Consider the following 21,998-nt stretch of genomic DNA (forward strand, 5'->3'; position numbering starts at 1 on the left):
GCGACCTCAATAGCTGACATTTGTATGTGTTTGTAACGCTTGTCTGTGAGGATTCGTCAGGCTAGCAATGTAGTAAACAGCCAAAAGTCGCGCCGATGGGTCTTGGGCATGCTCAGAGAAGCAATAAGCATTCAAGAACTCCCACTAGATATAGGCATGAGATGAATACACTGCCCACAATGACTTTTAGTAAAAAGAAGTATTTTTATTACGAAACATTATAGCATAGGACGCATACGCTATCGCACAAACCCTCGAAAACGATTTTTGGGCGCCATCCTCAACGTGACAGTTATGACAGATAAGGTGTTATACATTTACCACAGGCGCGGAAAAATTGACGCTGATTTCATTCGCAGTTCATGTCGTATTTTCTTGGGTTTGCAGGATAGACTCAGAGGGTAAAACTATTTCGTGGAGAAGTACTATTGTGGAGACGCGAAATTGAACATATTTTTTTTTAAACACAGTCCCAGGCGCAGTGTCAAATCAGGACAACGCCTTGTCTTCCAGCGCGCACGTTCGGGAGAAAGTTCTTCTATCCCGTTTTGGAAGCAAATATCTCCCAAGGCGCTGGTCAAGTCCTTCACCAAAAAGCGCAGCGAGAAGTCGGATTCATGGGAGATCCCGCGGGACAGCTGAAGGCTCGGGCGAAGGCCTCCATGTTCTTCAGGGGAACGTTGCAGCGTTCCTGGAAAGTCGCGTACCAACCAGCCTGCTTCACGCCACTCGTGGCGCACCACTTGATGCACGAGGCGATGAAGAAGAGCTGCTCCGCGTTGAACTCCAAACCTTCCACCTTCTCCTGCTTTGCTAGGCTTGAGTAGGCATTGTAGGCGGACACGAGGCCGGCGAAGTCAGCCGTGTTCTCACCATCCTGCTCCTCCTGCACGTTTGTGGAGACACGGCCGGAGTTCATCAAATAAGAAAAAACAAGAAAATGTTTCCGGATTCGTTCTCCCTTATACCAATGTATGACACAAGCTTGAAATGGGGACGCGGGCTTACTAGATCTATTCGTTTCCCTCTTTGAGAAAACCCGCTGGCGAATTTGATGCTCCCGACAGATTTTTTTAGTGAGAAGTAAATAGCCGATAAATTACAAATCAAAACGGTCACTCAGGCGTTGCGGAATCAGGGTGTAGACGAGCATTACGTTAGAATACTAGAGGATATCTATATATAAGGATAGCAGTAAATTACCTATAAGGAAGGGCGTCAGACAAGGAGACAATCTCAACAATGTTATTCACAGCATGTTTACAAGAGGTACTAAGAAGATTGGACTGAGAACAGGGGGGTGTAAGGGTAATGGAGAAAAACTAACCCCAGATTTGATGATGACGTTGCCTTGCTGAGTAACTCGGCGGGACAAATTGCAAGGCATGCTTACCGAATTGGACAAGCAGAGTAGAACCACGGGCTTGAAAATTATATATGCAGAAAACTAAAGTAATACTCAATAACTTCGGGAGAGCACAGCGGTTTGAGATGGGTGGCGAGGAGTGGAGGTGGCAAGCGAATATGTCTACTTAGGCCAAGTTGTGACCCCGGATCCCAACCATGAGGCAGAGATAATTAAAAGGATAAGAATGGGGTGGAGGCATTCGGCAGGCATTCTCAGATAATAAATGGCAGCCTACCATTGTCACTGAAGAGGAAAGTGTATAAAAGATGCATCTTGCCGCTACTCACCCACGCGGCAGAAACTTGGAGGCTCACTAGGAGGGTTCTACTTAAATTGAGGACGACTCAGCGAGCAATGGAACGGAAGATGATAGGTGTAACATTACGGGACAAGAATAGAGCGGAGTGGGTCAAGGAACAAACGCGTGTTAAGGACATATGAGTAAAAATTAAGAAGAAGAAATGGGTGTGGGCAGGGCATTTAATGCGAAGACAAGATAACCGTTGGTCATTAATGGTAACAGAGTGGATCCCTAGGGAAGGCAATCACGGCAGGGGGTGTTACGAATCGGCCAACGCCGCCGTATTTTCCCCGCATCAGCCGCCACGTGCGAAGCCACCACGTGCGCCACAGCCGTCAGGCGCCCGCGTGTCGGTGAATCATACTTTCGTGTCTCGACATGCCCGGCTCAGATGCTTCGCTATCGGCGCGATCAACATTGGGCGGCATGCCCAGGCATTCTTCACGGACGTGCGCCCGACAGCCGTCAGGTGCCAGCACGTCGGTGAGTCCCGCCTCGACATGCTCAGCCCAGTCACCTCGCTTTCAACGCGCTTCAAACTTAAACGGTTGCCGGCCCGGCGAGGCATGTATCAGCATGTTTTAAGGACACTCTCTCCCCTCTCTCGGACTCCACGTGCGCCGAAGCCATCGATGACTCACGAACTGTGGAAAGAGCGTTGTGTGTGTCTGTGATGTTCGTGGCGTGTTGCTACTTGTAGGCGTTTTGACCTTTGCTGCTTTTGGGTATAAATAGAAGCAGCCCAAGCGCTGAAATTCATTCCTGTCTGAGCAGCGAATCCATGCGGTCCCTGTACTCGAGTCCTGTATTGTAACCTCGCCCGTCGAGGCATTGCATGTTTTTTTGGCTTCGGCTCACCTCTCGCTATGAGTAAACAGTTACGTTAGCCTACTGCTTCTGGACTTCTTCACGGCTGCAACAGCGGCTGGCCGCTCGCATCATACACGCTACCACTCGTATGTCGGAGGCCACGGAGGTCGGATCGGGTGCCCCCGCCCGGTCGCAACAGGGGCGACAGAAAGTTAGATGGGAGATGAGATCAAGAAGTTTGCGGGGATAAATTGGTCGCGGTTAGCACAGGACCGGGATAATTGGAGATCTGCGGGAGAGGCCTTTGCCCTGCAGTTGGCGTAGAGAGGCGTCTGATGATGATGCTGATAAAATTTCAAATCCCTTAATCCAAACTCATCAAGCGTTTTAATGGCCAAGAAAGGGCAATTGGCACTTCATACCAAAATGTGTCAGTTTTGTGGCAGCTGAGCAGGCTCCTGCTCCGTACTCGCCCACACGCCTGCCTAAACACCCACCCGCCCGCCAACCAGCCACCTTCCTGCCCACCCGCTATACCCACCCACACCACTATCTACCCATCTACCTGCTTCCCTTTCTGCCAGCCTGTCTACCCATTTACACGCATACCTATGTCTTCCCAGTCTGTAAATATTTATATACCTGTCACCGAATGGAATATTTCTTGTCATCGAACGCCACCTGAAAGAGTTAAGGAATGTCTACACCTCGCCTAAACGGAACAGTTCTCATTAGCATTTCTTCAGAGTGATCGGTATCATTGGAATGAGTGGCACCAATAGCGTTGCAGCACACCGGTTTTGGCACTTCAAATTATACATCCCTGCGCCTTAATCTTTACACTCGTTTCGTGTGCAACCACCAAGCCAAACAGCAAATGAGCTCCATACCGTTTCCAGCCCATGCGACTGGCGCAGGCATGCCATCCGCTGCGTGTACTCCACTCGTGCTTGCGGCGTCCACCAGTCACGCAGATTTCCCTGTCCGTCCCAATGGCTGCCGTCCACGTCGAAGGCGTGAGTCATTTCGTGACCCACGATGGCACCCAGACCACCGTAGCTCAGGGCCGTCGAGTTCTCGGACACGAACAAGGGCGGCAGAAGAACCATCGCGGGAATCACGACCTTGTTCAAGGTCGGGTGGTAATAGGCATTGGCCACAACCACCGAGAACCTGAGAAGACCAAGGCCACGTCAGTGCACTTGAATGCTGAAGTGAAAAAGATTTGAAGGGACACGGAAGTGAATTTGTCGAGATTCTGTTTTTGTTTGCATAAATAAACACTTTTGATTGTTTATCCCGTCGATGAAGCAGTATTCAATTTATAAGTGCTGAAAGAAGAAGAAATACTCTGCGACATTTGCGGCGGCCGCAAGAACTAACAGCAGTGACGCGTGTCGTAGTCACGACGCGATTGGACGATGTCCAAGATTGGAATTCATACCAGTTTTGGTTTCGATTCAGTTAGTATTTATACTGAATAAAATAGCAGTAAACGCGCCCATTGTGGACCAAAAATAGCGCAAGGACTCTGCAGTCCAAATTTCCCAAGTAGTTCCACAGGTCACTACACTTACCATTATGACCTAATTTCTATTAAGATGTTTTAAGCAATCATGATTGATTGATTGTGGGGTTTAACGCGCCGACGCAACGCAGGCGATGAGGGGCGCCGTAGTGGAGGGCGCCGAATTGGTTATTTGACTTCACACGTGAAACTTGTGGTGTCACAATGCTCACTTTCGATTTCTCCACCGCTTGCTCTTAGAAAGCAATACACAGATTAAATGGCATGTATATGTCTTAGCGCGCAACCAGTTCTGATGTCTCTAAGCGTAAATACTAATCAATGGTATCTTTGAAGACATTGTTCGAGCGAGCTCGCGTAAGCGTTCCGAAACCGTGACCCGGATCACGCATATTTGAAGACGACCCCGAAGCAGCAGGTATATACGACATAGATGATACCAAATAGTACATGCCTCAGGGAATACCTAACCTCTAGACGCAATGAAACACCAAGCGAAATGTACCCACGACTCACATAGCAACGTTTCTGAGTGAGTGAATGTACGTGAAGGAACCAAGCGACAAGTAAAGGCGCTATCAGCACGCTGTAAAGCGAACGGAAGAAAAGCTATGAAACTTTTGATGGACAAAAACAACTACCGCCTGCGCGTCTCCCTGGGGATGGCGGAAAGCCTTATCCCCGCATGTCTGGCCCACCGGACTTGTAGCAAAATGTCACAGTGCCGACACGCATAAGGAATGCCCCAACTAATAAGTGGGCATTTCTTTCCCCAAAACGTGTGCCTAACACATATACCGGGTGCGCGAGGTATTTGAGAACAGGACATTGGCGTCAGGCGCAACCGAATATCTCTAGCAAAATCGGACATATTCTCACCAAACTTTATGAAGTACTTCTATTATGCTTTATTTCAATAACTATTCAATGAATCCGCCATCGGCAGCAATAAGCGATTCGATTCGGCTCCGCAAATGGCTGCATGCACGAATCAAGTGCTCCTTAGAGGTGTTGGCCATTGAATGAGAAATGGCGGCCTTGAGCGAGTCTTTTGCATTATGTGGTCCTTCGTTGGCCTCTCTCTCGCAGACGCCCCAGACAAAGTATAGTCGAGCGGATTTAAATCTCGAGAGCTAGGAGGCCGCAAGTTGGGAGTGACAGGGTCGTAGAAGTTGTCAGCCAGCCACTATTCGGTGACGGAGGTGATGCGGGCAGGAGTTGATTCTTTCTTAAAGACATCTGGTCTTTATTTTGAAACACTCTCTGTCCATGGCTTCACAACGGTGGCAAGTACATCCACGTAAGCGGCAGCATTAATGCGGAATCCAGCAAAAAAATGTTGCGGCCTGACGTCACCCTCATTGCGGACAACGGATAACACCACCGCCGCATAAATTAAGGAGTTTGACAATGTCTGACCGCTGACTGTGCCTTTTCCTTTTCGCCACAGATGCCACGTCACCGCCACAACACATAAGTTCTGTCTGCACTTTGTAAACGAAACATTTCGCTGCTTGCAGAAAGGTGGCAATTTCCAAGTTGCTGTTGTGCGCGGCCAGGGCGACAAGGACTGCTTGACGTTTCATTTCCTGCTTCAACTTGCACTCTTCCGTCTTTGTAGAAGCTCCGCAGCATGAATGATAAAGGGTCGGCGAACAAGAATCCGCACGCCTATAATACCTGATGAGGCTGCTGGTGTCTATGGCGATAAGGAAAGGTGTTCTCACATACCTCGCGCACCCGGTACTTAAAAGATTTCTCATGTACTATATTTAGTTTTCCGATGCGAAATTAAATTTACATGCCTGCAAACGTTACTGGCGCATCAAAGTTTCTTCCAGAGTCTTTTATAACGATCGATCACAACATTCAGTAAAACTGTTACGCTCTTGGCCATTTATCAGCAACGAAAAGGATACTCGCCCAGAAATTCACGCTGACGAGAAGTCATCACCTGAAGCTGGTGTGGTTGTTGATCTGCCACTCAATGGTTTTTCCTATCGCGGTGAGCCACGGCGTCAGGAAGCTGCTGCCGACGTCTGGGTAGGAGCTGTACACGTCATCAATGTCCCTGTGGGACTCGAAGTACTTGGGGTAGCCGACGTGCAGCCCCATGGTGTTGACCTTATCCATAGCTGTCGACTTCGTGCCGCCATCCAGCCAGTCGGAATCCTCGATTTCGTTTAGTATTGTATCCTTGATGCACTGTGTCATGGCACGCGAAGCACCCACAGTGGTCCGGGGCACCTCCTTGAAGAGGTGCCATGAGAGCAGAGGAACTTCCATGGCCTGCATGGACGCCCGCAGGCACTTTGCCAAGATATCTTGAACAGTGTAAAAGCTTCGAGGCACTTTCGCGTTAGTCAGGGGCACTATGACAAGGAGCAGCTCCCACGCTGTGAGGAGACTTAAGTCCTCTTCTTTGAGATCCCCGTACAGCCGGTCAAAGTACTTCAGGGCTTCGTGATTGACCTGCGGTCGAAACACGGCACTATTAGAAATACCGCTTCCAAATGAATTGTTTGCTGTTCGCCGTGAAAGCGCTTTTTCTAAGTACTCTTTCCGCAAACAACGCGCGACAGTGCAGACACCGTTGATGAAAAATGCTCTCGTGCGCATTCAGGATTACCTCGCAAGTGCAGCATTTTGCCCCATTCCATGCCTCTAAGCAGGCGTTTTTTTTTTCAAATTGCGTGCCCCACTTTTCCAGGTATGGAACGCTGTTCCAGCAAATCTGGCCAATACCAAACACCGCCATGGAGTTGTACAGAATACCACATTTCAGTGCGATTAGAGATGCGAGCCGTTGAAAAACAAAACAAAATCTTTAAGAACAGGTTTTTCGTCGTTTTGTAAATCAGGATAACATTTAAAAAAGACAGACCTTCTCCGCAATAATTTCTTCTAATGCGACCAATTTGCAGGGAGGGAAGCACTTTATGAAATCAATGCCTTGACGTGAATTCGAGCGCAGATTTTGAAAGCGGAAGCTCGGCTGGGAATCTCGTGATGCAGCTTGTAACAATAAAAACCCATTCACTGTTACATGGAAAAATCATAGGGCACCTCAGAATTTTAAGTGATTTGCATGGAATAGTCAGGGATTATCGAAGGTTCTTTTATGTATCTATTTCGTGTTTGCGGTGCCCTCACGCTCACGTGTCATGCGGCACGCATCCGGATAATTCTTGTTACATGCTGGTATATGCCAGCATGTAACAAATCCCATTCGAATGCAAATATATATTAGGTATATTTTATTTCGGTATTTTTTTTACAGTGGCCGTAATTTGGATCCATTCGTGCAGTGCCCAGCAACTATGGTCTATTTCGATTTTGATGAGACATCTAAGGATTCCGCCCTAAGAAGCGTCTCGAGTTTCTGTAAATCTGCGCGGAATCATCGTTTTCCAATTTCTTTATATTTTTCTAAAAAAATCACATCAGGAAAACCTGTTTTCGCCCGCCCCCCAAAATTTCATGAACTCTGACATCGGTAAGCACCATACCCCCTGACATTAGGATGCCTCTTGCTCTTGAAATCGCGTCTGGCAATGGTTATGTCTTGCAACATTTTGCAATATAAATACCGCGGTAGACTGTCAAGAAACTACAATACTTCAAATTATCACGAAAATCGAGGCTTAAGGCTACTTGCTAAGTAGCGGGACTTCTTTTTAATAAGTTAAAAACAAAATGTTACCCGCTAGTAGCAAGGGAAAAACCCCGGGCATCTCCACTAACGGGACAGCTGAGGAGAGGCGAAGCATGCACTGTACCAGTGTATTCAAAGATTGTAAGTCTCGCTCTCTTGCCACACGGCGCGCGCTGATTGGGCGCCGGAGAAGCGGCAGTGAGAGAAGCAATCGCGCTTGCTGAGGCGGTGGCGCCCTCTCTTGCGTTGGACCGGATTTAAGCAATTAACATGCCCCATCTGTCCCAGTTTGCAATAGTTGCAAAAGTCAATGCGAGCACAGTGCAACGCCCGCTACTCGCCTGGGGGCTCGTCCTCGGTGATCAACGAGGCCCCGGCACCAGGCGAGTATGCCTTTTCTTGCTTCGACCCACCGCCCCTGACCAGGCCTAGCGTCAAGAGCCGGTGGGTGCTCGAGTGTAACACAAGGTATAGCTTCTGCTTGTGCTTGACAAATGCTGAAGCGGGCAGCTAGTGAGCGTTACACAAATCTATAAATCATGCTAGTTTATTTTGAACCGGTTTTATCCATCACACACTTTTAGTACGCGTTACGTTGTAGCGCGAGGCGTTGGAAAACGAGTGTTCCGGTGTTTCAGTACCGTGACCAGGTGAGAATACGACGACAGGAGACGCCGACAGTCCGAGCCCCTTAAGGGCTCCGCACATAAAAGTGGGGCACACCAAGCTCACTTAAGATTGGAAGCTTTATGCAAAATTGCTATCACCATCGAGTACGGCAAGACAAAAGAAACCATAACTAGAGGAAACTGGGGTATCATAACTCGACAAAACAGCAGAATAAAACCGTGCTTGTACACGCAAGTTCACATGGGCTTGCATTTTCGCCTCTATTCTTTTTGTTAGTTGAAAGACACGCGCTTCAAATTTAAACGGCTGACTGAACACTGTTGCTCTCAGGATGCGCTCATACTTACCAGTAGTACGTCATCTTCACCATAGACACCGCCGGAGTGGCTGGAAACTAGGAGGCTCCAGCGACTCGCTGGGAGGCTAGGTGTCAGTACATCCAATTCTCGCACCGTCGTGAAAGTAAAACCGCGAAGTCCCTTCTGAATACTTTGTAAAAGAAGTATACGGGCGTTATTTTCCGCAACGATGAGCCGTGTCAGCAAATCGATTATTTCCTGCTCGTACGGAGGAAGCCCGAACGCTTCGAGGTGCACCAGGTAGTAGTTCACCGTTACGTTTCCTCCCGCCAGCAACGACCGCAGTTTCTCTGTGTTCACGGTAATCGAAATCAGACGCTTCATCGAGGCCACCCGTGCTTCGTCGAGACTGAACCCGAGCAGCGTGTTTATGCCGTACTTGAAGAATAGCAGCAGGATCTTGTCGAGGGCGTCCGCCTGCCTGTAGGAACTGGCTGTGAGGCCTACGGAGGTCAGGAAGCCCGTCAACGCGGCCGTGTCGTCGATGCCGCCCAGGCAGGTCTTGAAGAGCGCGGCGGCCTTCTGCGCGGCGCTCTGGTGGCCGGCTGGAACGTCGACGGCGAGCAGCGTCACGATCAGTTTGACGTACACGTCATTCTGGATTTGCCTGAGCGTCTGGCCCAATGTATTGTTGTAGCTGCCACACGCGAAGCTGTAGAAATTCTCACACGGATTAGCGTCGGGGTTCATAAAGGCCCTGAGCATCTCGGGAACACTGGGGAACTTGTCAGGAGCCACGGTCGTCGCTTCCCCTGCCTTATCATTATTGTCATTATGCAGCAGAACAAATGCCACCGCGCTCACCAGAACTGCAAAACACGCCGCACAGACCCCGAAAGCCGCAACGCAGATGTTTCGCCGTCTCCAAGCTGCTGCTGTGCCTCTTTCCACGTTTCCTTCGTCCACAGCCGGGTGAACCGGAGGGGCTTCCACCGCCTGCGACTGATACAACGTGAAAAGTGAGCGGGACACTGCTTCCCTTGAAGACACCCGATTTTAAGCCATTATATACAACTAAACACAACTAAGGTGGTTAGATCGTGCTGTAGGATGCAATATCAGTTCAATTTCTATCAATCCAAGAGAAAATATTTAAGGCATCACGGATTCGCTGATATTGGCGTGCAGATTTAAACAGATGTACCGACCGCATTTGTTCGGATAAACACATCTTATGGATAGATTTAAAGAATCGTCTCGTGCAAATTCCAGGCGCCTCAACTCTTTCCGGAACTTAGTAAAGCATATTGTTGGGCTAGTTGGTGTTGCATAGTTACAGGGAAAAAAACTGCGCAAATGGACGGGACGGACGAAGAAGGACAAGACAGGCGCAGCCTCACAACTAATTTATTGGAAAAAAGCCTACGCACCTAATACCCTTACGCGCACATGCGCAGTCACATCCGTTTAATCACAAGAAAGACTCGTTTGGAAAGACTCGTTTAGAACGACCGGATAAGAGAAAACCAGTTGTAGATAAAGAATAAAACTGGCTCGCACCTTCCGCACCACTGCAAGGACTGCGCAAACAAGCCCTGCAAGCCGCAACTGGAAAAAACCAAAGTGCTTGGCAGGAGCAAGGAAAAGGTGGCAAGAGAAGTGATAGAGGCCTTTTACATACGAAAAAACGGTGATAACTGCGAAGCGTCCCTATGTTTGTATTGCAGTGAATATGAATTTCTAAACGAGTTTTTCTTGTGATCAAATGGATGTGACGGTGCGCATGTGCGTGTAAGGGTATATTGGTGCGCAGGCTTTTTTCCAATACTTTAGTTGTGAGGCTGCGCCTGTCTTGTCCTTCTTCATCCGTCGCGTCCATTTGCGCAGTTTTTTTCCTGTAACAATCTTTCCGGAACGCTAGTCACCGCAGGTAACCACCTTTCATTGGCTTTTTTCCTGCATAAAGTCTTGTCCTTGCTGAGTTGATAGCGTGGGATAACATGTTGTACAAGTGGCCAATGCTAAGCCAGCTAGAAATGAACTGCTGCAATCAATTACTACAGATCATCGTGTCACTGAAGTTGGTAGTCAGCTGAGTGACCACGTATAGTGCGGTGCGGATGGGCAGTATGTGAAGTACGAAAGCCCAGCCTTCAAGACGAAGACGGATGCGTGAAACGTGCAAAATCCCCTTGTGCCTGCGGGAAACAATGACTGTTTTGCGGCCTTCCTTCCGAATTGACGTGTAGGCCCTCCATGCTGCACCTCACATTTTCTGAACCAAAAGTGCCGGTTTTTACAGCAAAGCTGTCTATGATGGCTAGGATCCAGCAGATCGTCTCCGGTCCCAGAGCGATGTAGACAGGAATCGCTAGCGAGCGTCGCGCCACGTTGCGGAGCCCGCTCAAATATCCGGAATCGTAAAACTGTGCGCCACACCCCTGGGGCATAGAAAAAATCGTACAAAATAAAAAGGTCCTAGGGCCTTCATAGAGCATACGCCCTGATTACCATACCCGCACTATAACAAATTTCTACCCACGATTCCTGAGTGTTTTATAGGGTAAGCTACACTGACCGAGGTAGAGCAGTTTCGCGTGTGCCGTGAAGGGCCGTTCTGCGCAATCACGAGGGGCATTGAATTGGATTCGATTCGATTGGCTTGCCTTCTCTTGGCTTGGCTTGGATTGAATTGGGATTGGATTGGAATTTAGTGGATTGTGTTGGTTTGTGTTGCGCCATAGCCGCGGCAGACGCACTGGCGCCGGCGCGTGCCCAGGTGTGCGCCTCAATTGCGCAGTAACCGTCTGACGCTGCGTCAGAGCCGCTTGATAGCCGTTTCACGTAGCTCGTGAAGAGCCGTGCTGAGCATGCGCGAGTAGCAGTGACTGGACAGGACTGGACTTTCAGTTAATAACCAGGAACTATGCTAAACCGGAAATCACAAACAAACGCGTTTCTCTTCGTGAACCCCTTGGACTACGACCCAGTCAAACTTCACGTTCAGGATCGGCACCGCAGCTCTGCTGGCCATCCCTCTTCACAGGGTGGAAGGGCTCTGAATTTTTTTCTTGCAAGGGAACCAATTTCTGACCAAAGGTTCAGTATTTTTAATAAAAAACGGTTTCGCTCCCAAAATGAAGTTCTGTGCATGAAAGAGTCAAAAGGCATCTACAGAGCATAGCGTGACACTGTTGGCGCATAAATATAATTGCATCCTGCTGACTGATTTCCATGTTTACAGAAAAAGTGGGGCTGACCCCTCTTTCGTAACAATTGGCAAAGCGGAAAAGTGAAATGTGCCTTCACAGGAGCATTTGAATGTTTATTGTGCATTGATATATGAGCTTCCACGCAGACATTTATATTTCGTCGGTATGGAACCGTTAAATGCATCAACACTAAACGCTGGATTGCACGCATGCGCCGGAGCATTGCGTAGATCCGACTGAAACAACAGGCGCTCGCAAACCGTGCAAACAAAACCGAACGGGTTGTCAGCCAATTATTTGGTGAACTCACGTTCCGCTGCAGCAAAAGGAGCGTGATTTGCGGGGCTGTTTTGCGGGTGTGCTTGGCGACCGACATCCTGCCGGCGGGTCGCTTCGGCAAAGGTGCGAACACTTTGGTCCTGCTCCGGTGCGTGTACGGCAGACACGTTGCGTTGCGACGAGCTCAGCTCGTATAACGCGACAGGCAGAGTTCGTAGCTTGGACCTTGAATGCCACTTCCCGCTGGCGTGCCTCTCGTCGCATAAAAGCAGTCACGAGCGCGAAATTCGCCCGTCGGCGTCGTTGCCTTTCTGCGGCGGCTCATGCAATCATTTTCTTACACGGGGCCACCACAACCGAAGCAGTAGGCGGCGGAGAAACCTCGAAGCTTACGCTGCCCTGTCGGGGCGCCAACTGTCGGAGCTCTACATAACGTCATGATGCACTACGTCGCTTCACATCTTTTTCAGACGGCAGCACCATCTGAACGGAGAAGGTGGTAGGGAAGGATAATAGGCTTCTTCGTACAGAGTTCATAGCGCAGTTGACAGAGCGGTTCGGGCCTTCCGTTGCGGCGAGAGAGATCGTGGGCTCGATTCCAAGCGCAACCGCGTCAATGAAACTTTTTCTGGCGATGTCATTTCCGTGACGGATATGACGTCAGTGAGGTCTTGGTCAGTGAGGTGTATCCCGGCATAAAACACTGTCGTGTTAAAATTTCCAAACTATCCTGAAATACCGCATGGCAGACTTTGTAACGCGTTAAAGTACAGCGTTCACCACGTGCTAAACTTGGCGTACTTCTCTTTTATTATTCTAGGTACAAGTTCAATGGGACTAGTACTGGCAAGAGGCCGGAATTTCCAAGTCAAAGTTATTGCTTGAGAACGAGCCGCAATGCACGCTCGACATTTGTGCTGAGCGAGCATATTTTAATAATAATAATAATGACAGAAATACTTGAGGCAAAAGGATACTCCCGAGGATAGTGAGCGAAAGAGAATTTTCTTCTGGTATTTGTGCGAATGAACGCCCGCGGGTTAAGGCAACAATTTATCTGGCCAGGGCCTATTCAATGCACCCCTCACATACAGGGTAGTAAAAGTCGTTTGAAAGAAAAACGCTGGTCGGTCCCGGTGCGCTATGCAAACCAGGTATGGACGATTTGTACCGCGTGAGCCATAAATGACGCACTCCGGGAAAAAAAAATGCCGTTTATCCGTCAAACCATGCTAAAAAAAATTCCCCCGCACCTCCCCGAAGGGAATCGTGCAGAAATGCGAATGCATTGGGTGCACCGATGAGTGTGTTACGAGTAATGGCGTAATTAATGACGAGAGTGTGAACGTAATCATTTATTCATCAGCACCTGTTTGTGTTATCGTTGTACCTGACGGCCACAATCACTGCCTTGTGATCGCTAAAGTGCACGGTCAAAGGGTCTTTGAGAAGCATACGCGCGTCACAGTTTCGCGTAAAGACCAGATCAATGCAACTCCCGTGAATGGTAGTGGGGAACGTGTCGAAGCCGGCAGAGAGACAATGCATAGAGTGCCTGGTCTGCATGTACTCGACCAGCCACTCGCCACTCTTCTTGCGCACGTCAACGTTGAAGTCGCCAACCAAGACTATGGGGTCAGAGGGTTTGGAGCGCACGCGCACACTTTCCATAGCCGCGTCCAGCTGCGCGGCAACGGCGTCTCGAGCGAGGTTGGGCGCGAGGTACACGGTCACCACAAAGACTCCGTCTCCGGTGTAGGCAAGGGTGTACAAGTCCTTGTACGGAGACGTGTCTCGAACGGGAGACGTGGCAACGGCGTGCGATATCAAGTTCCCATACACGTTAGACACGAGACTAACACCGCAGTACTCGCCGTCCTTGCCGCTTCGAGCAAACTAGTACAGCTCGCTTCAAGCGCATGCGTTCGGCATTGAGCGCGGAGAGATAACACCTGCGGGCGCACGCCGACGGAGCACGACAACCCCCGACTAAGAAATGCATTCGCATTTACGACGACGACGACGACGAAGGCAGAACTACGAGGCGCGCGCTCACGTGCGCTCGCGCTGGAGGAATGCAGGCGCACGCCGCTCGATGGACGCAAGACAACCCCCGACTAATAAATGCATTCGCATTTAAAAGATCATAGGACAAGAGGGCGCGTGGCGGTGGTGGCGCTGACTTCGTCATCACCCCGCTTCAAAGGGGAAACCAATAGGGATCATCATCATCATGGTGAGATTATAGAATCCCCGTAGGGAGCGTGCGACTCCAAAACAGACGAGCTGATGATGTCGATGATGATGATGATTAGCGGCTTCCTCTTGGTAACGGGGTGGCGTTGCACAGCGGTCTTAGCCCTCATTCCCACAGCCGTTTTTCACCCCGTCACGTCACCGTCCAGTCACAGTCTTCCGTCATGGGTGCCGTTTTTCGATCGATTTCTCTCCGAAAACGGTGCGACGGTGACGGGAGGCCGAGCTCTACGTTTCCGTCACGTCAACGTGATGGGACCATGCCCCGCGCTAAACCAGCTAATCAGAAAACAAATTTTTACGGCTAAATTTAGCGAAAAGTGAGCACAAACCATTTTCTTTACTTTTCGGATTAAAAACGCTGATCCCTAGCCAGACGACCCTGTAATCTGACGGAAAGCTCCCGTGTAGATCCAGTCTGAACACTTCTCCGTTCCGTCAGCGTCGCTTTTTGTTGACGTGACGGTGCCGTGACGAAGAAGGTGACGGCTGTGTGAATGAGGGCTTACTCGTAACGCCACCGTACAATCACCTCGCCAAAAATTTTAAAAAATAAAAAATAATAAAATAAAAATACTTCTACGAAATTTTTGTGCTAGTCTGACTTCTTTCTTCGTATGTCTCCCCAGATTGTTCTCTGCTCTTTTCCCACCAACACTCTAACCTTCTTTTACTAACCTGTATTGCTGTCAAATTCACTTTTCCGCTAACCTTAAGCCACGGGCTTCCGGAAGCTGGATGGCTCCATCACTGAGGACTGGGCGGATACTTTTGCACTCCGTTACAATATGTCGCATGGTTTCTGGCTCATTTCCGCAGCCTGCGCATTGTTCTTCCTGCACCGGCTCGCGGATAAGCGTTTTTGTCCGCAAGCAACCCGCCCGGGTTCAAAAAGCAATGCACTCCTTTTGGTATTATCGAAGAATTTTTCCCTTGCGATCTCCTGCTTCCCGATACTGTAGATGTCTAAGGACTTCTTCACGTCCATCCTCTTTTTCCAGGTCGTTGTCTCTGATTCTTTCACTTCATTTTTTATTGCCGTGGTCACTTCGCCTGCACTTCCAGGTTTCATATACTTTGCCCTGAGCCTTCTGGTTCGTTTCCTCCACTGTGCGTCCACGCTTTTCATGTAAAGATACCGTGTCAGCCGTGTGCGCCGTGTCGGCGCCACCAGCATCGGCCGCTCCCTCGTGCCGTGGCCGGATTGGCGAACAATGGGCGGACAATGCGGAGGCGTACAATGTATTCCAACGAGCTGAATTTCACCGGATTGACTGCTGTCGATTTGTTTTATTGGCGCTCATAAGGAAAAGGGCACGAAATTTCTCCAGAGCAAGCACGCTTTCGACTTGTCTTGTTAAAGCGGCGCCGCAGAGAACTGCGCGGTGAAAGGTCGCTACACCCTGACTTATAAAACAGCGCGGGAAACAGGACTACAGAAAGGGCACAAAGACGGATCGCTGTACTTTTTGGAACTGGTTGTATTTTTTATTCTTTAGTTGTTATTTCTTTCTTCACGTGTCCCTTGTCTATTCCTATTTATTGCCCGTTCCAGTGACAATAAACTCAGTCGTTAGTCAGCGCCCTGTCTGTGTGCCCTTTCTGCAGTCCTGTTTCCCGCGCTGTTTTATAACTCTGTCATGCCCCAACTGGCCCGCCTTCAATCTGTGTCCCTACACCTGTCGAGGAAACGTAAACCCTGTAGACACGTAGCCTTACGCCGCTGCAATTCAGGTTTTTTTTTACCGCTATTAATTAAAATTTAATTGACCGCTGCATTCTCCGGGCTCCCCCCCGTGCTCTTTGCCCTCGAAATGAAGCAAAGTCTTCTTTACCACCATTCCGGCATTCGTTCCGGCGGGTGCACATAAGTTGTGCTTGGTGTTCTGCCAGGCGCATTGTCCTCGGGCAAAACGAAATGCGATCAACAGACACCCGGACAGGAGACCAGCGCTTTTAATTACATGGAACGCTATTTTTTTTTATTTTACTCGAGTCACTTTCAACGGCGAGTTCGTTGAACTAAGCTACCGATTTTGCTGAGCAGAAAAATAGTTCTCATTGAATTGATTTCGGTAGCCACAGCGAACGACGAAAATACGCGACAGATTCAAAGCATCACCGCTGCGCTGATCCTGCGCGGTTATATTAGAAAAAAAAACAAAAAAAAACGTGATTGTGAACAAGGCTTCTGTGCTGGAAGCCGAAACATCAGTATGTTTTGTTTGGACTGGTCGGCGTCTCTTTTTTGTTCATAGAAAAAAAAAAAAACGGGTGAGGTAGTAGTCAGCAATGCTAAACAAAAAAAGCGCACATCAACACGTAGGCGTTGAACATAAAATCTTTAGCTGCAGGAAACGGAATAGCCGCGAGGGCTTTAAAAAACGCAGAAAAGAAGCTAGGCGACATTAATGGTCGCAATCGAAAACAAAATGATCCCCCATTTCCCCTGCTCGGAATGGCTAACACGATTTGGAGACATGAAAAATATTACCTCATAAATAGCACATACAGAAAACAGACTGGCAGTTCTAAACCGGATACCCTGTCTTCAGCTCTCCTACGCGTTTTGCGTTTGGTCGGTGGGAGCCTCGTAAGCTTGTATGACGGAAATCTCGGATCCGTCAATTTTCTACCACGAACGAAGTGCGCACTGCGTATTCTTATCCTCTTCGCTGACTAAAATTGGATTCCGTCGGGCCCATGTTAAAAAACGAACAATTTCCACCCGTCTCCCGTGCACGGGGTGGTGGCCGTCTCCTGAACCCGTCTGTTCACAATGAGGCCTCTCTCTCGCCCTCCCCTCATTCAATCTCTCTTCGTTTACGCAACGCACTATGCATATCCGTCGTGTTCGCTGCTCGTGAAGCGAAGAACATGCCAAAATGAAAAGAGGTTTGTTTTTAGAGGATAATTAGTAAGTGTTAATTGTCACATTTCACACCGTAAACCTCCGTGCGCACACCGCGAAGTTCCCGTTACAGTATTACACCAGCGTTGTGTACAAGGCTGCCTTCCGCGTAGTTTGCGAAGCACCCACGAGATAGCGCAGCAATCTTGCCTCACGACAAGAGATGGACGGCCAGAGCGATACGGCATCTTTGCATGAAAAGCGTGGGCACACAGTGGAAAAAAAAACGCACTGACCCTGATCATAGTCCCTAATGCGAAATTTGTGCGCAGCAAGAACTTCTGTCTTCTCGGTCACGACGCATGTCTGCGGCATCTGAGGAAGCGATCGCGTGATCAGCGAATGCACAGCGGCGCGCGCTACTCGCCGTTATTTCGTAGCGCGAGGCCGCCGCCAAGCACGCTGTTGCAAATCGTGTCTGAACCTCCAGCGCAAATTTCACATGGTTCGGATGAGCCACAAACGGGGAAATGTCTGGCGAAAGTGTGAGTGGGAGGTAGTGAGACGTACTGAGCCGTGGGGGCACTCTGGGAGATGACGCCACAGCAGCGCGTGCCGCCCTCCCTCTCACACTTCCGCCAGAAGCTCCTCCGTTTTCTGTCGGCTGGGGTCTCCATTACGCGGAGACCACCTTCGCCTCGCCGCTGCCGCCGTCAAAGGCCTGTACCGGACGCCAATGTGCTCCGCCCTAAAATAACCAGAAGTCACAGGACGAAGTTTATGAGACGTGGAAGCGTAGGGGAAACGACCCTTCAAAACTATGAAACAATGAAGTGAACGAATCAGAGGCAACGAGCTGGGAAAAAAGGATGAACGCAAAGTCATCAGATATCTACGGAATCGGGAAGCGGGGGATCACGAGGGGAAAGTTATTTGATAATGGCGAAGGGAGCGCATTTATATTTAAAGCCCGAGAGGCATGCTTGCAAACAAGAACGCGTATCCTTGAGCCGGTATATACAGGAAGGACAGTGCACAGCTTGCGCTGGCGAGCCGGAAAATATGCGACATATTGTCGTAATCTTCGTCTTCATCATCATCATCCTATATTCGCCCACTTCAGGGCAAAGGCCTTTCCCATGAATCTCCAATTATCCCGGTCCTGTGCTAACTGCGACGACTTTATCTCCGCAAACGTCTTGATCTCATCTGCCCATCTAACTTTCTGCTGCCCCCTGCTCCGCTTGCCGTCTCAAGGAATCCACTCTGTTACTCGTAATGACCAACGGTTATCTTGCCTTCGCATTACATAACCTGCCCACAACTATTTTTTCTTCTTAATTTCTACTAATACGTCCTGAACACGCGTTTGTTCCCTGACCCACTCCGCTCTATTCTTGTCCCTTAGTGTTACCCCTATCATTTTCCGTTCCATTGCTCGCTGAGTCGTCCTCAATTTAAGCTGAACCCTCTTTAGTGAGCCTCCAAGTTTCTGCCCCGTAGGTGAGAACCGGTAAGATGCAGCTGTCATATACTTTCTTCTTCGGGGATAATGGTAGGCTGCCATTAATTATCTAAGAATGCCTTCCGACTGCCCTCCACCCCATTCTTATCCTTCTAATTATCTCTGCCTCATGGTTGGGATCCGGGGTCACAACTTGGCCTAAGTAGACATATTCGCTAGCCACCTCCACTCCTCTCCACCTATCTCAAACCGCTGTGCTCTCCTGAGGTTATTGATTATTACTTTAGTTTTCTGCATATATAATTTTCAAGCCCGTGGTTCTACTCTGCTTGTCCAATTCGGTAAGCATGCTTTGCAATTTGTCCCGCCGAGTTACTCAGCAAGGCGACGTCATCAGCAAATCTGAGGTTACTGAGGTATTCTCCATGAACTCTTACGGACACCTAATCCCAATCCAATGTTCTGAATACCTCTTGTAAACATGCTATGAATAGTGTTGGAGAGAATGTGTCTCCCTGTCTGCTACCCTTCCTTACAGGAAAAGTAGGACGATGGTAGCTGTCTACCCGTTGTAGATATCCTGTTGTATTCTTACGTAATGCTCGTCTATACCCTCATTTCGCAATGCCTGAATGACTGCTGAGGTTTCGGCAGAGTCAAATGGTTTCCCATAATTAGGGTTCTGCATTCTCGGAGTTTATTTTTGAGCAAATTCGGAGGGCGTTTTTCGGAGTTTATTTGTTTTGCAAATTCGGAGTTTTTTGCTTATCAGGGTCCTAGAGTATTGATCTTTAAGAAATGCTATGCACAACAATAAAAGAAATCAAACAGCAGATAAACTTTTATTGTCTTATCAAAATGTGGCCTACATTCACAATCTCTGCAATGTATGCCCAGATGTCCGTTACTCGTCTTTTCTACATTGTTCCTACGCTCTCTAGGTCGATCATTTAAGCAACGACCAGACTGACCAACGTACTGTCTGCCGCACGATAAAGGAATCTAATATAGGAAGGGAATATCGAACACAATCAAATAAGATTGTGAATGTAGGCCACATTTTGATAAGACCAGCATTGTCGGCCGACACGAGGATCAGCTAACAAGAGAAATCATCGAGGCATACCAGATTGTTTCATTGAAAGACAGAAGCGTTAGCACAACTTCCATTACACTGTCAAAGAAAGAACTGAAGTTCTTATCTAATCACTTATTTTTGCCTTCCTAAAGTACCTTTTTTTAACGCGGGTGTTTGAAGTGTCATCCTCCACTTTTTAGTTTTTAGATTTTATTGTATTTGCTAGTGCCCCTTCCCTTTCCCTCTTTTCTTTCGTGCGCAGTGCGCCGCCCCGTATAAAATCGGGCGTCACAGTGAAAATAAACGAGATGATAGTAGCGCCGTGTCCCGTCCACTTCGTTCGTACTTCTTCCTTTGCGCTTACTGAAACGTTCAAACCTTAGTGAAATGAGTTTAGAGATGGTCGAATGAAATTCTAGAAAAAGAACATATCCGGGAAAAACGCCCGAAGTGGAGTGGCAGGGAAGGTGAGAAGTGTTCGACTATTGTTGTGGGGAAAGATCTTGTTTTTAATGATAAGGGTCCAAAGCTACTGCCTTTGTGAAACTTGGGAACGTAAGTGGAACGAACAAAAGTGGAAACTTGAAAAAATTACGCCCACCTCCCCTAGCGGGAACCCTGGTGTGATGCGACGCTGAAGGGGGTTCCATTGGCGTCGCATCAAGCAATCGTCGGGTACGGCAAGAGAGCAAGCGCAAGCGCAAGCGCGTACGACCGTCGACTGAGAAACCGGCCGGAGCACGGCCCTCCGCTTCTATGCGCAGCGCGCCCGAAGGAGAGGTGACCGCGGAGAGAGAGAGAGCGTACTGCACATGCGCACAGTGCGCAGCCGCGCGCAGCGCGACCGCAGATGCTGGGAGAGAGTGTTCGCTATCGGAGAGAGGAGAGGAGGCGAGCGGAGGAGAGACGCAGCTGTTCGGACGCGGACGACGGACGCACGCAGGACAGGGCCGCCGGCAAGAGTTGCTCCTCTCAGCGTCGCATCTAATAGAATAGGAAAAGTTGTTCGAGGATGCCAGGGAAAGATAAAGGGTAGCCTGGTTTTCACAGGCGGCGGTCCCTGAATTCGGAGTTTTTCGGACAAATCTGAATTCGCAAAATTTTTACCGGCGAGTGTTTTTCGGAAAACGCAGAACCCTACCCATAATCTATGAAGGCTATTGGCCTCGAGGACATACCGTGGCGCCCCCTACGAATGACGTCACTCGTTGAACGACGGGTCGGGTTGTCGTCTGTTACAACCCATTTCATGTGCGTATGCGACCGCGTGTTTTTTCTTTGTGGCCACCGTCTCCGCCCTCCTTGTGGATTTTACGCAAATTACCCCAAAAAGTGGTCTGCAGACCGAATAATCCGAGCGAGCAATCAGCGACTCGCTATTTCCCGGCGACACCGCCGCGTTTATCGCCGCGAGATCGACACGTAGGTGGCGATAGCGTCGCGCTGTACGCTCCGCTGAGCGGCCCGGGAGAATGCACACTGTGGGCGCGCTTAGTGCCTTTCTCGCGCCGTATGTGCGCACGAAAGGCGCAGACAAGAGTGGTATGCTGTAGTTCGGTTCCTCAACGTCCAACGAATAGCATGGAAGCGGCAATAAGTTTTCATTGCTACGCCAAAAAAGCGGCGACCAATCGGGAATCATAGAACGGCCGCAATAATGACAATGAACTTGTACGCCGTGGCTCGTAGCAAGCTCGATCTTTCCACACTCTGGCTTTGAGCCTTCAATAAAATCATAAATAGAAACAAACCAGGAAGCCTCGATCTCCAAAATTCAGTTTACAACAGCAGTTTAAATCGCTTCACTTGTAGCATATCGCATTCTTGCATTTGTGGGATGCCCTGAAACGGTAACACCATTTAAAACTGCCCCGAATTTTTTCTGAGTTTACAATATGTTTTTTTTTGTGTGCGAAAGGTAACATAAAATTACTGATATTTAATCAGCGCCGATCGAGATATAAATGCAACCGTTCTAATGGGTCTTTTGCGCGCAACTTTAAATAAGTGAAATTTTAGCGACTCTGAAGGAAGGTTTAATGAATAACGGTGTCGTATCACTTATTTACGGCTTTCGTCGCAAGTGTACTTGCGAATTAAATTACTAACGCGCGCAATCTTATGTTTAGCTAGACTTGCAAAGTGACAAGCCTGGGACCTCACACTCAGCTCAGATTTTCTTTTACGGCTCTACTATTGACCATTTGCGCTACTTTTAATATTTAA

General features: G+C 48.9%; 1 protein-coding gene across 1 annotated transcript; it reads right to left on the reverse strand.

Moving 5' to 3' along the window:
• Window positions 1-259: 259 nt before the first annotated feature.
• On the reverse strand, window positions 260-9,589 carry LOC144150262 (membrane metallo-endopeptidase-like 1). Its single transcript, XM_077682123.1, has 4 exons — window positions 8,680-9,589; window positions 6,002-6,519; window positions 3,410-3,692; window positions 260-886 (listed from the first exon to the last, which is right to left on the reverse strand). Exons 1-4 carry the CDS (start codon window positions 9,394-9,396, stop codon window positions 587-589), a joined length of 1,818 nt encoding a protein of 605 aa, XP_077538249.1. The 5' UTR covers window positions 9,397-9,589; the 3' UTR covers window positions 260-586.
• Window positions 9,590-21,998: the final 12,409 nt, after the last annotated feature.

Source organism: Haemaphysalis longicornis, unplaced genomic scaffold, assembly GCF_048455015.1.
Source record: "Haemaphysalis longicornis isolate Haplotype H1 unplaced genomic scaffold, Haemaphysalis longicornis Haplotype H1 scaffold_8, whole genome shotgun sequence".
NCBI lineage: Eukaryota > Metazoa > Arthropoda > Arachnida > Ixodida > Ixodidae > Haemaphysalis > Haemaphysalis longicornis.